Raw genomic sequence first — 14,497 nt, forward strand, 5'->3', positions numbered from 1 at the left:
GGGGCTTAAGAGCATACAAGTTAGATGGCTCTCTTTCTGTCTCCTCTCCCTGGATAAGGGGGAGGGGAACTCACATTTGGAAAGGGTATGTGTGTAGCCCCAAAATCAGAAACCATACCCTTGGAAGTTGCCAATGAAATAAGGGGCTTAAGAGCATACAAGTTAGATGGCTCTCTACAAATGGAGGCGCTTACGACATAGAAATTAACGTGACATTAAATCTTGAATACAGACGCCTGAGATGAGGGGCATATAGGAATGGGGGAGAACTGGTTGTTCAATAAAAAGGCGAAATGGTGATATGCTTGGGAACGTCTGGCAAGGCTTGAAAAGGTGTTCTTATAAGAGCCTCACATGCCCATACCATTATACGTGAGTCCACCCGCCCCCCCCCCCCCCCCGTCGAATGTAGTGATATTTTGCTACTACGTGCGGCCATGGTTAAAAGTCGGATCTAAACCCCTCAAAAAGGGTTCGGAAATCTCAGTTTGGCCATTAATTTCTCCCAACTTCAAATTTTACACAATGCATATTTGACATCACTCAAAAGATCATTTAATTTTCTTTAAAATGATACCATGCTTGTTATGATCATGCCATCACGAAAAGAGCAGGATTCAAAAGTGTTGGATGAGGTCTGAATTGAAAAGCTGCAAAACGAGCCGAAATATAGTCATGAAGGGTCAATACAGAAAGTGATTTTTTTGTCTGTGATGAAAATCCATTCACTAAATCAAGCCCCTGCTTTTTCATTTTTTATGTTTTGTTGTGGTTTATGTAGTGATGGTTTGTTTTTTGTTTGTTATGTATTTGCTTGTGCATAGGTATCTTTGATTCCATGTTAATGTTGATGTTAAGGTGCATGAAAACAATTAAAAGAAACCACTGAGAATCTCACTCATCACCACGGAAAAAGAACAGCGACATTCAATATCGTGTCATTTTGCAACTTTTGAAATTTGACCTTGCCCCACATTTCAAGACACTGCACCTCCATGTGAACCATATAATCATATCATGTAAAGTATCATATTAAAGATAATTAAATGATATATTTATTGATATTAATTACCCATTGATATTTACTGAAACCGAAGGGGAATTATCGATCAAAGTCAGATTTCCAAACTTTTTGAGGAGTTTATATAGGCTTATTCTGCATCACAGATTTCATCACGACGTGCACCGGGGATGTGCATTGCATTCTGCATTTCCACCATACGAATATCATTACAGAAGCAACTTTTCCTAATTATATACAACATATCAACCTTCGTTTTTTGACATCTGATTCGTAAAAATGAAGCTTTCAACATCCATCTCCATAATTATGTTGCCGTATAACGTCATCTCGTCAGTTCTAATCTCCGTCCCGTTGTTTGTTGTAACCACTGTTATGATTGTGTTGTGGACATACTGCTAATCACAGTATCAGACATGTTGAAGATTGTTTGTTTGAGTTCTCATCCTTATTCTTATCATTATTAATTAATCTACTGTCATGGTGATCATCAGTACTTGTACTTGACACTGTATTGTTCTCATGGTCATTGTCGTTATCAGCTGCTGTTTCCTTGTAGATATGACCACGTCCGTTGTTAATACTGACTACACTGACACTGTCCCATGCCTTAATTTCTTCGACCTCATCTTCATTGACGCTGGCGATGAAGATACGCGGTACTTTTTTTCGATATCGCGGAAGAGTCTCCAATTTAGCCTGTGAATAATGAGGGAATTAGAAATCAAGATAATTTGCAAAATATCGTATGATGCCCTGGTTGGTTATAAACCTAAGAAGCAACTTCTGCAATAAAAATTAGAATGAAATTATCAATTAGAAAATAAATTAAAACTTTGGTTTCATTTTCAAATCATATCTATTTCACTCAACTGTGTAATGATAAATAAATTTAAAAAAACCCCTCACCTTTGGGATATCTTTCGACGGGATAATTCTAGGCTCTCCACTCTGCAATGAATAATGGTATAAATTACTCGGAATTACTTTAGTAGTTAAGGTGATGACTTTTTTTTTACGTTTCAATGCCTATTTGCCAAAACGTAATCGTGTCGGCAGTTTGCTGATTAATGAATATGTACCTCGATATTTACCAGCATTATTGAAGTTTATGACCAGAAATCATGGAGAAAATATAAGTGTTTCGTATTATTTTTTTAGTAATGGATATATAGGCCTATACATGATAAAAAGTAAGCTACACACTTGAATCTATTATAGGAAACACTTTAAGTTTAAGTCATCGATATCAGTATTACTATAATAATGTTTATTCATTCACCTTCAAGAAAGAAACAGACAAAGGTTTGAATAAATTACAGAAAAGAAGAAGATAAACAAACAAAAAAGATTAACCATGTACCGGTGCTTGTTAGATCCATTGTTGTTGTTAAGAGGCATGCAAGCCCTAACAAAAAAAACAATGAAAAATATCATCCCACAGATAATTGAGAAAAATGCTTTACATTCGATTTAAATCAAGATTTAAAAATTCAATTAAACCTATATAAAAAAAATAAAAATATCGCTTTGAGTTTGAAATTGAAAGGTAAAAACATGACATTCTATGCAATAAGAATAATACATGATTGTGATAATAACAATTATACTAGTAGCCGAAGAAAGTAGTAATAATATTAGCTGAATTTATAAAGCACCTTTTCCAGATATAAAACGCAACTATCATTTCCCCGCTTCAGCTCGAGTTACAAGTGGCGGTTGTGGAGCCAGGAGAAGTGGTGGTGGTGATGGTGGTGGTATATACTATAGTAGTAGCAGCAGCACCAGTAGCAGCAACATTAGTATAGTAGAAGTAGTAGTATAGTAGTAGTAGTAGTAGTAGTAGTAGTAGTAGTAGTAGTAGTAGTAGTAGAAGCAGCAGCAGTAGTAGTAGTAGTAGTAGTAGTAGTAGTAGTAGTAGTAGTAGTAGTAGTAGTAGTAGTAGTAGTAGTAGTAGTAGTAGTAGTAGTAGTAGTAGTAGTAGTAGTAGTAGTAGTAGTAGTAGTAGTAGTAATAGTAGTAGCAGTAGTAGCAGAAGTAGCAGCTAGTAAGGTACAGGCAGTAGCAGAAGCAGAAGTAGAAATATAGCGTTAGGAGTAGCATTATGATCCAATATTTACCACTTTGCCAAGTGCTTCAGCTAAGAGATGAATAAATGCATCTAATTCTTTGGATGGGCATTTTCCTTTGATCATCTCTGCTGCTGTTAATGCCGTTAAATCAATCACATTATCCTCTTCCTTGTCATAGTTCTGAAATGCATGTTAAACAAATGAGAATGTCCCAATGAATTCATGTTAAATCAATAATAGCCTAATTTCAATTTGCTTGTTGGTCATTGTGATGTTCGTAGTACCTATTGCTCGATAACGCAGTGAGTAATGTCAGCATTCTGACCAATTAGAATTTTTAGTCATGTGTGGAATATTCTACATCATGTACTTTGTATTCTCACAGAGAATTAAAACAGGAAATCAACAAGTAAAGCCAAACAAAGAGTAAAAACTTAGGTCGTTAAAATTGATGATTTCATGATTACTATCGGTGAAATAACAGAGAACATATATATTTTTTCTCTTTGCCTCTGCCTTGAGGATCTACTGTTCCAATACATATATTTTCACATAGACATATTAGATATACAAGGAATACCCCTTTTTGAGGCTGTGTTTTACTTGATAATTATAAACTATAAACTGTGTAAAATCTATTATCAAATTAAGAAAATAAAACTTAAGATTATATCCGATTAACAATGTTTTCCCTCAGTGTTTATCGCCATTTCTCCTTTGAAAATAAAACGAATCACCCTAGATGACTTTCCAGTGTAGAATTGAATCTTTGTTTTAAAAAAGAGAAAAAGATCAAACGTCTTAATTACTTTGAACGTTCATATTATACTAACAATTTCCAATTGTACAGATTGTCTCCAGAAGGTAATATTCTAGGCCTATGTAAAGGTTGATTTTTTTTTTCGCTTTTTATCTTTTGTTAACTTTGTTAAGGGAACAACTTCAAACATCTTAAGTTGTTTTGTTTAAAAACAGTTTCATTAAAAAAGATAAAGATTTTTCTTCACAGTGCATTGTCCAGCAGAAAAGTATAATTGTCATGACTTATATTCAAGTTTGAACAATGAAATACAAACAGACTATTAAAATCATTTCATTATTATAACACAAAACCTGCGGTGTTTTAACATAAAAAACAACAACAGTGTTTAGGATTTAAACAAAAGGTCTTGCATTGCTTAAACAAAATACTCCGCAACATAATGCCCCCTGAAATAAAAAATAAAAAAAAAAACGCTTAAAGTACTTGATAAAAATATTTTTAAAAGAAACTTTACCAGATAAACCGTATCGCATTCAGCACCCTTTTCAAGTAAGAAAGCCGCTACGGAATATCGCCTTCTTATGATTGCTAGAATCAAGATTGACATAACATAACCCGTCTCTCCATCCTAAGTAAAGATAAAAAAAACCATAACATTGCAGTCCACTTTGAGGTCTTGATAATTTTATTAAGTCATAAAAATCAAAATCTCACGTGTAAACAGGATGTTTGAGGAAAGAGGAAGAGAGGGATGGGTGAGAGTGTGTGGATGTGCGTGTGTGGTATGAATGTGTGAGGGGGGGGGGAGATTTCATGTATATATAAAGTTTAACCCTTATGAGGCCGAGCTTTTTCGGGGGGGGGGGGGGTGAATCAATCCCCTCGAGATCTCCGCCGATAGCGCAAGCACCGCGGAAATTTGCTCAATGGTAGTGTGATGTTATCTACAAGGCTTTATGTTTTATTTTCTGAAATAATAGGACTTTATCATACTTGACTTTATTACGCTAATTTATTAATAAATCATATTTTTTGCTCTATAATTCAATAATAATTTTGATAATAAAGCTCCCAGAATACTATTATTGGTGATATTTGTAGCATTGCTTTAAATTGGGTTTGAAAAAAAATCGGTATAAAAATCTTTGTATGCATGCATTTTATTGTTTTCTAAATATCTTATGTATTTATTCGTTTACTTTCTTTTTTTTATCAAATTGAAGTATAATTATGTTTTAAAAAAACAATTATTTTCAGGAGATGAAAGTAAAAATAAACTTTCCTGAATAAGATGAGGCGACTTTATTTAATACATTGACTTTGTCCTCTAAATAACATTTTGGTGCAATTTTTGGTCTGACATGCACTTACAAAATATCGCGTAATTTCAGAACAGCGTACCTAGACAATGCAAAATTTTGTCTCAAAAGATACGGACGACTTGAAAAACGTAAAAGGTCAGGGAGCGGCGCGATCGAAAATCTTCGCTCGGTGGAAATGTGTGTGTGTGGGGGGGTAATCATTCCCAGATTTTTCAGATTGGGGGCAAAATCATGAATCAACGTTCCAAAGGCGCTCGATCATACAAAACACCCACATGCACAGGCATATACATATATATATATATATATATATATATATGACTTATGAGAAACAGACACGTATCTCACCAAAAAATTAATGCGAGCGCGAAGCGCGAGCTGAAAAATTTGATATTTCGATCTGAAAAAAACAACGACAGTTTAATGGACATTTTTTATAAAGAACAAGATATATATCTCACAAAAGATTATTGCAAATCGAAGCGGGGGTTCTTTTGAGGCTTAGAACTGAAAACAGGACATTCTATTCACCAATTTAATCATGAAAAGTATGGGTGTTTGCTACAGAAATGAAGCGAGCGCGAAGCGCGAGCTGAAAATTTTTATATTCCAATCTGAAAAGCGGACACTTTGAGCACCATTTGAAATAAAGAACGAGTTGTGTATCTTAGTCTCGCTTACAATCTTATTTTATTTTTGCACATCGGGAATTATTGGGGGGGGGGGCAAAACGATATGTTTGCCCCCCCAATATTTTCATTGGTGGGGCGATCGCCCCCCCTGCCCCCAGGATCGACGCCTCTGATCATTCCCCTGCCGTTTAGGGTTAAGAAAACACCCTACGTATTCATAGATATAGTCGGTTTTTTATCATCTCTTTACAGTAATAAAATATTCCATGATTCTGATTTTGGTTTGAAAACTAAATGGTTATGTCGTGTATGTTGATATTCCTAAAACAACAGGATTTTCAGAACGGCTGTACGGCATATTATATTATTGTTTGTTAGTAACTAATAGCGACTAGTCATAGTTGACTTTCACCGCCAAGTACATACAGTTAACTTACGATATGAACGAAGTTAACGTCCATTCCATGTGAGAGTAAGATGGTTACTGAATCGAGATCACCTTCTCTTACCGAGTCCACCAGTACCTAAATATAAATAAATAGAAAATTGAATAAAAGTTTATTACCCTACAAATTAGAATATATCAAGTGTTTTATCATTACAACCAGTCACCGGTCTAGTGTCATCACATAGGGTCTGGTCGGGTAATGAAGTCTACCGACCATTCGAGAAAAGAGCCCCTAAATTACCAAAAAGGTCGGATTCAATTTATTCGACACTTTATGATAATAATCACTTAAATATACGAATATTCGGGTCCGATATACCCAATTCTTTGTAAAAAATTATAAGCCAAAATATAATTTTATTTTTTTATTTATTTATTTCACATCTTTATCCAGAGTAGCCTGTTCAGCTTTATACAAACAAATATGCAAAATATGCAAAACACAATATATACAATTAAAATATTCATTAAAAATCGCTGGTCTTCCACAGGGCTCTGCATAAATACCAAAAAACATATATTTCATAACATAAAGAAAACATAAGTAAAGATAATAATAATAATAATAATAAACATAATAATAATAATAATGTGGGCGCGTCGTGGTCTAGTGGTTCTGACTCTCGCCTTTCACACAGAGGGTCGTGGGTTCGAATCCTAGCCGTGGCGTGTTTTCCTTCAGCTGCAATCAACCCAGGTGAGGTAAAAAGGTGTGTGCACCTGAATCGGTAGCCGGGTAATGATAATAGCAGGTCCCGCTTGGAGAACAGTTATCAGAACTGAAATGGCTAACCTGGGTAAATATACCGTTTTTATCATTATTATTCGTTGGTTGTGAATAAATTATCATTCAAAGACGACATATTCATAGAAACGTATAACTTCATTGCTTTGTATATTAGCCATGTAGAAAGATAAAAAATGTCTGCAGTAGAAAATATATTTTTTTCCTCTTGTGTTACTATCAGTGTTCTAATAGGGTTTAAAGTCTATAACGATCAGCGTCATTTAATTTACCTCGTTAGGAACATCCTTTGGTAGATGAACTGGAGGCACTTTATATGGTTCTCTGCCCTGAAAAAATAACAATCAAGAATATTTCAACACAGGTTGTGGTAAAACATTGATGACGGGTTCATAATATTTGATGTTTGCTTTATGTTGTTCGGTTTCTGACAATAGGAAATCACATTTGCCAGAAACTAAAAGGTCACCGAGGAATTCATATCTAGTACTCTACATTCTTTTATATAATCATGATAATATTATGAATGAAATTTTGATTCAGTCACTATTGACTGTTTATATATTCTATATCACGAAGTCACACTGAGCCAACAGAACACACAAAAGAAAATGAGACGAAATTTCTTACCTCTGTTTTCTTCAGGCTTTCTTCCAAGGTATTTAGCATTGTGCCTAGAGTATTACTCAGTGTAAACTCATATAACATCCTGGTTGTAGCTAGAGCTGATATGCCATACATACACTTGTTGGCACTGTCATAATTCTGAAGAAAATAACAAGAAGACGGATTATGATAACGGGGGTTCTGGTTATATATTGTGTTATGTGTACGAGTAGTTCGTGCATTAGGCCCTATATAGCACTTTATCAATCAGGATAAAAACCAAATATAAATTATGTCACATTGTATACGTTATCCTTTATGAATCTGCCTGTAAATGGCTCTGCTGCCGTAGGGTGTGCCCCGGGGTGCGCATGGACGAGTCTTGTCGGGCAAAAATAAAAAATACCCCCTATATAATAGATATTTCACTTGGTCTTCGGTTTATTGGTTGCTTTTTATTAACTCACCAATCAGCTTTAATCGAACAAGATTGTAAGACAAAACGTATGTTACATTTGATTTTGAATATTTTTCAGCTTACATGATTTGATTTGCGATGCCAATTTTGACTTGGTTTAAGACGGCATGTTCAGCCCATAATGAGAACAAGCCCGGAGTAGGCATGCATATTCGCACTAATACATAATGAAATAAGAGTCATTTTCTAATCAATAAAATCACGATGGTTATCATTTTCATTGGGGGACAGCGAGCAATAATTTCGGAGTACAAAAAAATCAGAATGTTGTTTCGAGCTTACCAAGAATATTGTATCGACATGAGCACCAGCTTTGATGAGTACATCAGCTACCTCGATTTGATTAAGAGAGATAGCCAGGATGAGAGCTGAATGCTGACTTTTAACACCATTCTCAGTTTGCTGGTGATGGTAGATGAAGGGAAATATTGATTTATACACCAACATTCTAGATTATAGAGTCCTGATATATAGATAAGTGACGTCGTAACCATTTAACAATATATATCAATTTGTCAAATCGTTACGTTTATTTTTCAGAGATACATTAATCTTAATAATCTTGTTTATTTCATTTATTCACTTATTTCATTTTATTTCCAGGAAAACAATAATAAAGATTGATACTATATGATAATGATGACCCATACAATCTCCCCCTCCCTGCACAATATAATAATAGAAGAATTAATCATCCACACAAACACAATACATATATATATATATAGAGAGAGAGAGAGAGTGAGAGAGAGGGGGAGAGAGATGGATCATAATCAGCACAATAAAAAGTATAATCAGGACTAAAACGGTACATAAAGGCTGCATGCGTTTCGATTATGTATGGAAAACGCCTCAACGGCTGACTTTCAATTAAAATAAATAAGTAACGTTATCCACGTTCGTAGATAGGAGAGAAGTCTTGGATACAACTCGCAACGTTCGTCCTCAATCATCTATCAAATATGCATACAATATTGTTTAATGGGACGTAAATTATATCTAAATTGGGTAGAAATACCGCATGCTATATCATAGGCGGATCCAGGGGGGGGCCCGAGGGGCCCGGGCCCCCCCCCTATTGGCGGAGCAAAAAAAGGAGAAAAAAGGAAAAAGGAGGGAAGAGAGGAGAAAAAAGGAAGAGGAGGAAGACGAGTGAATAAATTAAGGGGGAGACGAGTGAATAAAATAAGGGGAAGACTTGGAAAACAAAAAGAATTGTTCATGTCACTAGATAAAATTTTCGCTCGCGCTTCGCGCTCGCATTGCATGTTAGGTGATTTACATATCTTGTTCAATATGGAGTTTGAATATTAAATTTGTAAGTCAATATACAAAACATAATTCACCTCGGTAATTGAACTTTCATTATCTTGTGTGATAATACAAATTGATTTTTAAAAGTGCTCTGTAAAAATGTCAGTTTTATGGTCTGAATAATAACATTGCTCGCGCTGCGCGCTCGCAATTTTTGATATACCTATTATTTACGTGTATTCTATAATCTTTTCAAAATATCCCTTTCAGGTCTGATTTTAAAACGCATCAGCTAGCGCCGCACGCTGGAATTTTGATTGGCGAATTATGTATGTCACAATGTTGATTATAAAACAAGGTACTTAAATCCCCTTTGAGTTCATGACAGTATATAAAAAAAATTTGCTAGCGATTTGTGCTCGCATTAATCGTTCAAATATATTAACTGATGCATCCTATTTATAATAAAAAAAAGTGCTTAAAATGTTCAGTTTTCAAGCCATAATATCGTCAGATTTCGTGCCCTCATTAGGCATTAATGAATAAGATATTGATTTAATAATTAAATTGTTCATTTTGTTTTATCTCGCTCTTATAGCATGAGGAATAGTCATCATTTTCATATGATGACATGCATGTCTTAAGGATATCCCGGTCCTATGTTAAAACTCAAAGTAATTAAAGAAAAATACCAGCTCTTTATTAAGTGCGATCCATATCCACTTCACACTTTTCCTACCAACTGCTTGAAATATAGAGCTGAAATTGATTTTTTTTCAGATTGGACTATCAAATAGTTTCAGCTCTCGCTTCGCGCTCGCATAGATTTTCATGACAAAAGATTATTTAGAATGCTTATGTAGATTCTAGGTCTAAATATGAAACACACGCGCATGTTTATTCAGATACTCATCCTGTTCTCTATTTAAATTATTATCCAGTTTTGGATCGCAATATCAAAAATTTTCTGATCGCGTTTTTAAATTCCCTTTTACTCATTCTTTTCATGCTTTACAAAACATGATTAGAGTGTCCCGTTTTAAGGTCTAAATCTCGAATTTTTCGCTCGCGCTTCGCGCTCGTATCAATTGTCTAGTTAAATAGCTATCTTGTTCACGATTACAAAAGTTGATTAGCATTTTACACGATTCTTTATGTATAAATGTCAAAAAAATTCAGCTCGCGCTTCGCGCTTGCATTATTTGATTTTATAAAACTTGTAACGTCTCCATGGCTAATTGCAAGCAGTCTTTAACAGGTACCTTTTTCATCAGTTTATTTCTGATTGCGCTTCGCGTTCATAGTAATTATTAATTTGCATACAGATCTTTTTCAGGCTAATAAAAATTGCCCAGAATGTTTACAAAATTTTGGAAAAAGAACATAAGATTTCCCCAAAAAAATTGGCTCGCGCTTCGCGCTCGCATTATGTAAATAAGGAATATGATATATATATCCATGCATATTCATAAGAATAACGCTAAGAAGTGACTACACCGTCAAAATAAACCAAAAATCAGCTTCGAGCGGCCGATCGGGAAAAAATATGGCTAAAAAAAATTCCGGGCCCCCCCTATTGGTGAAGGCTGGATCCGCCCCTGCTATATGTTCATAATATTATGCATTATATCGAAACAGACATAACTTGAATCTTACCGTTTCTATCATGTTAGGATTCATTCCTGCTTTAAGCATTCTTTCCAATCCAATGGCATCTCCACCCTCGATAGCCTGCTTCATCACCTGTTATTCGGGAATTGATAATATCTCACGAATAAATATGAAAAAGACAATATCACATGCATTCATATTTATGTACATTCATTGTTTTTAAATGCATTGTTAAAGTAAGGAAAATAGGAGAGTGAAAAGAGGCTAACTAAATCTCAAAACACACATTAAAAATTGAAATAATATCAAATGAAAATGTACATCTCAGGGCTTTTGGTGGATGTGAGGCACTTCTTTTATTCTTTATCAAAATAACTTTGGAGCTTTCGATCAGATTGTAGCGTGAAATCAAAACCCGATGTAAAATATCGCGTTGAGCCTGCAGAATGTAGAGCATCAATGTTAACACTTTTCAGTTGTTTGCAAAATAGAGGCTTCAGATAACAATGAAGAAAACCGTCCAACATACGCTACATATGCAATTGTAATAAAAATACTATAGTAACAATGTATTACCATAATATTCAAACTATTAGATACAAAACTGAGGATGAAATTTTGAGAAATATAAACTTACCGGCGTGATTGGGATGAATATAGAACTGGTCATCGTTTACTCTTTGTTGTTGTTCGATTGATGAAAACTAACTTGGTAGTTTAGAAGCCGCCATTGTGAATTTGATTAGTTTTAAACGTTATTCTTATTCCACATCACTCGCCAACATCCTGCTCGATGATATGTAAAGAGAGGGGAGGAGATTATGGATTTACTAAGAGCATACCATACGCTTTTGGCTATAGTGCAAGTAAAGCAATTTTGGAGAAAATCGTATATTGAATGTGACTGCAACTGCAGTGGAGCACTAGAATGTCTAGTTTAAAAGCCTGTCAAAATGAATATAATATTGTTGGTTTGATTAACAATAGGTCGACCAAGAACTTTCATTTTTTAGGTATTCTACTTTGTCCCTCTGATCATGTATTCAAACTTGAGTTGATTGTTTTATATCGCTTATCGGCATGATCGGAGCTCAATTACAAGGAAGGAAATGAACCAAAATGAATAAATTGAAAAGCTCTCTATATTTTTTTCCACCTGGCTCAATCAAACAAATTATTTTTTTTTTTAAATTGGAACATTGATTAACATTATTAAGTTATCATGAATATAGTAAACGACATTAAACATAATGGGGGGTCATCATAATACCAGACAGAGTCATGCTACGATTCAAATCATAGAGATCTCTGAAAACATAGGACTTTTAATACTTAAAACGAAACAAAAGAAAAAAATCTTGCCAGAAATTCTGAGCAGCGGTGTATAGCGTTCCATTGACCACGTTGGCCTCTAAATCTAGTAAATCCATAATGTAACAAACAGTTAACCGTTATATAGTGAAATACTACAGGCGTGCACACTTCTTCTTAGTTCCGGATCTGTTGTGTTCTTTTGAACCGTTCGATCAAAATAGGATTTAAGGATGAGCTTAAGTATTGAAGGAACAAAACAGATATCAGCCTTGGGCCAAACACACTCCTTCATTTTTTTCACGTATACAACCTTGTCTATGGCTTCTCAAAATCTTACGACAATGCGTGTTTAGATGACGGCTCCACTAATATTATAGGTTTTCCCTCTCAATTTCACATTTAAATCATTTCATTTAATATTATGACCATTTGATTTCGCGATAGCCATGATCACCTCGCTTATTTATGATTGTATTTCATTATTTGTCACTTGAATGTATTTTCCGCGCAAAATGATTATCAAGCAAGTAGCTTTTAAATAAACCGCATGCAATTTAATGAATTCGCAAGCATAACCATTTTCTTCATGTGGGTCTAATATCTCTGCAAAACATTCTTCAAGTGAATCAAGTGATTCTTTGTAAAGAGTATGCAATTTAAGAATGGGCATTCAAAGTCATTTCTTCCACATATGAATCCATATATAGTTGCAACATCTTTTTCAAATGTGTTATTCATATGTTAAGTAGCTGCATGGAAAGTTATGCGCATCAAAATCAGATGGTGTATGGCGTGGCAGCTGATGTTTAGTCAAATGAATTCTCGTATAGGCAAACATGTTTTAAATTAGAGCATTTGAATTAAGATATTAAGCAACAACTCACTTAAAATATATTGATTATTGGGCAATTCTATTTTATGTGTAAGCCTACTTTTTCTGTTAGTAATATTTTGAAATAATGTTACAAAAATGTACAAGAATAATATTTTTCTCCCGAGAATAAGCTAATTAAGGCAGAATAAAGGCATGGGTTCATGGTTTGGAGCACCCATGATATTCAATAAAGTTGAAAATATGTATAAAAATGGATATGTCAATGGCGGATCCACTTTTTAGAGGCACATTTTTTTTTACTGGTCATGCATGCATAGGCAATTGGGGACCTTTTCTATGCTTGTAAAATTGTTCCTGAACAAAATCTCCCCCCACCCCTTAATTGGGAAATCCTGAATCCGCCCTTGGGACTTGTCATAAAGTTGAAAAGAATAAAAGTAAACATTAATGAAATGCCCACACAACATTGTCGGATGGAGATTGTCATTAACACCTTTGTGAACAAAACTAAAAACAACAATTTGTTGGGCTAAAAACAAATATCTAATTTAGCCACAATACAATACGATTCTAATTTTATCATAAATTTATTTATACATTTACATAATTATAGATACAGATGCCATGCGAAACAAACGAATTGCACATCATTAGGTTGAACTCTCGAAAATGATATTGGTCGCTCAAGCAATCCTATCGGTCATTGTTGATTAAATTGAATGCGCAGTTGATGAATTTCATAGCCCAAAATTTAGAATAAATAAGGGCATTCGTTAATTATTTTGTAAGACCATTAATGAACTTCTTTGCCTTAGAACGAAATCAAAAGGACAATCATGAAACATATCAAAATGATCAAATTTTGAATAGTCTTGACCATCAATTCATTTGAATGATTGTAAATGAATTTCTGTGTCTTTAAATGAATCCCATTGTGTTTAATGATGATTTTATCCGATAATTATGGTGAGAAGAAATTAACATGTTATTATTTTGTACACTCTTCTCTGATTTCTTTACTATGAAATACGGTGCACGTGCATGCTGAAGACGTATATTGATTTTATTATTAGTTTGTCTTAGGCGGAAAGATAAACAATAATGTAGCCGAGAATGGTTGCAATAAAACAATGTGTATGAGAGAAATCAATAAATTCATTCAATGTCTTGTGTTGTTATTGTCATTGACACTCCATCTATCTTTTCGATAAGTTATAATCGAAAGACGTGTATAACATGTACCATTGAAAGATAATTGACCCAGCTGGATCAATCTTCACTCAGATATATATAGCTAGGTGCTGAATTTGCCGGTAAATTTATCATGCACTAACCAAAAGAAAAAAAAAGGTAACTAACCTTTATGAAAGTGTAGGATAAACATCTTCTTAATCTT

The 14,497-nt window shown here is 34.3% G+C and overlaps 1 protein-coding gene across 1 annotated transcript in view; it reads right to left on the reverse strand.

Annotated features, from left to right (window-relative positions):
* Window positions 1–1,140: 1,140 nt before the first annotated feature.
* The window catches only part of LOC121410171, a 13,907-nt gene continuing 550 nt past the window's right edge, over window positions 1,141–14,497 (reverse strand). The window contains exons 2-11 of the mRNA XM_041602075.1: window positions 11,590–11,738; window positions 10,998–11,084; window positions 8,370–8,489; window positions 7,634–7,768; window positions 7,276–7,332; window positions 6,248–6,334; window positions 4,371–4,484; window positions 3,142–3,273; window positions 1,931–1,972; window positions 1,141–1,720 (exon numbers count right to left, since the gene is read on the reverse strand). Coding sequence (XP_041458009.1) covers window positions 1,424–1,720; window positions 1,931–1,972; window positions 3,142–3,273; window positions 4,371–4,484; window positions 6,248–6,334; window positions 7,276–7,332; window positions 7,634–7,768; window positions 8,370–8,489; window positions 10,998–11,084; window positions 11,590–11,622 — 1,104 coding nt within the window. The 5' untranslated portion in view covers window positions 11,623–11,738 and the 3' untranslated portion in view covers window positions 1,141–1,423. The remainder of the gene's footprint in view (window positions 1,721–1,930; window positions 1,973–3,141; window positions 3,274–4,370; window positions 4,485–6,247; window positions 6,335–7,275; window positions 7,333–7,633; window positions 7,769–8,369; window positions 8,490–10,997; window positions 11,085–11,589; window positions 11,739–14,497) is intronic.

Source organism: Lytechinus variegatus, chromosome 3 (genome assembly GCF_018143015.1).
Source record: "Lytechinus variegatus isolate NC3 chromosome 3, Lvar_3.0, whole genome shotgun sequence".
Classification (NCBI taxonomy): Eukaryota; Metazoa; Echinodermata; class Echinoidea; order Temnopleuroida; family Toxopneustidae; genus Lytechinus; species Lytechinus variegatus.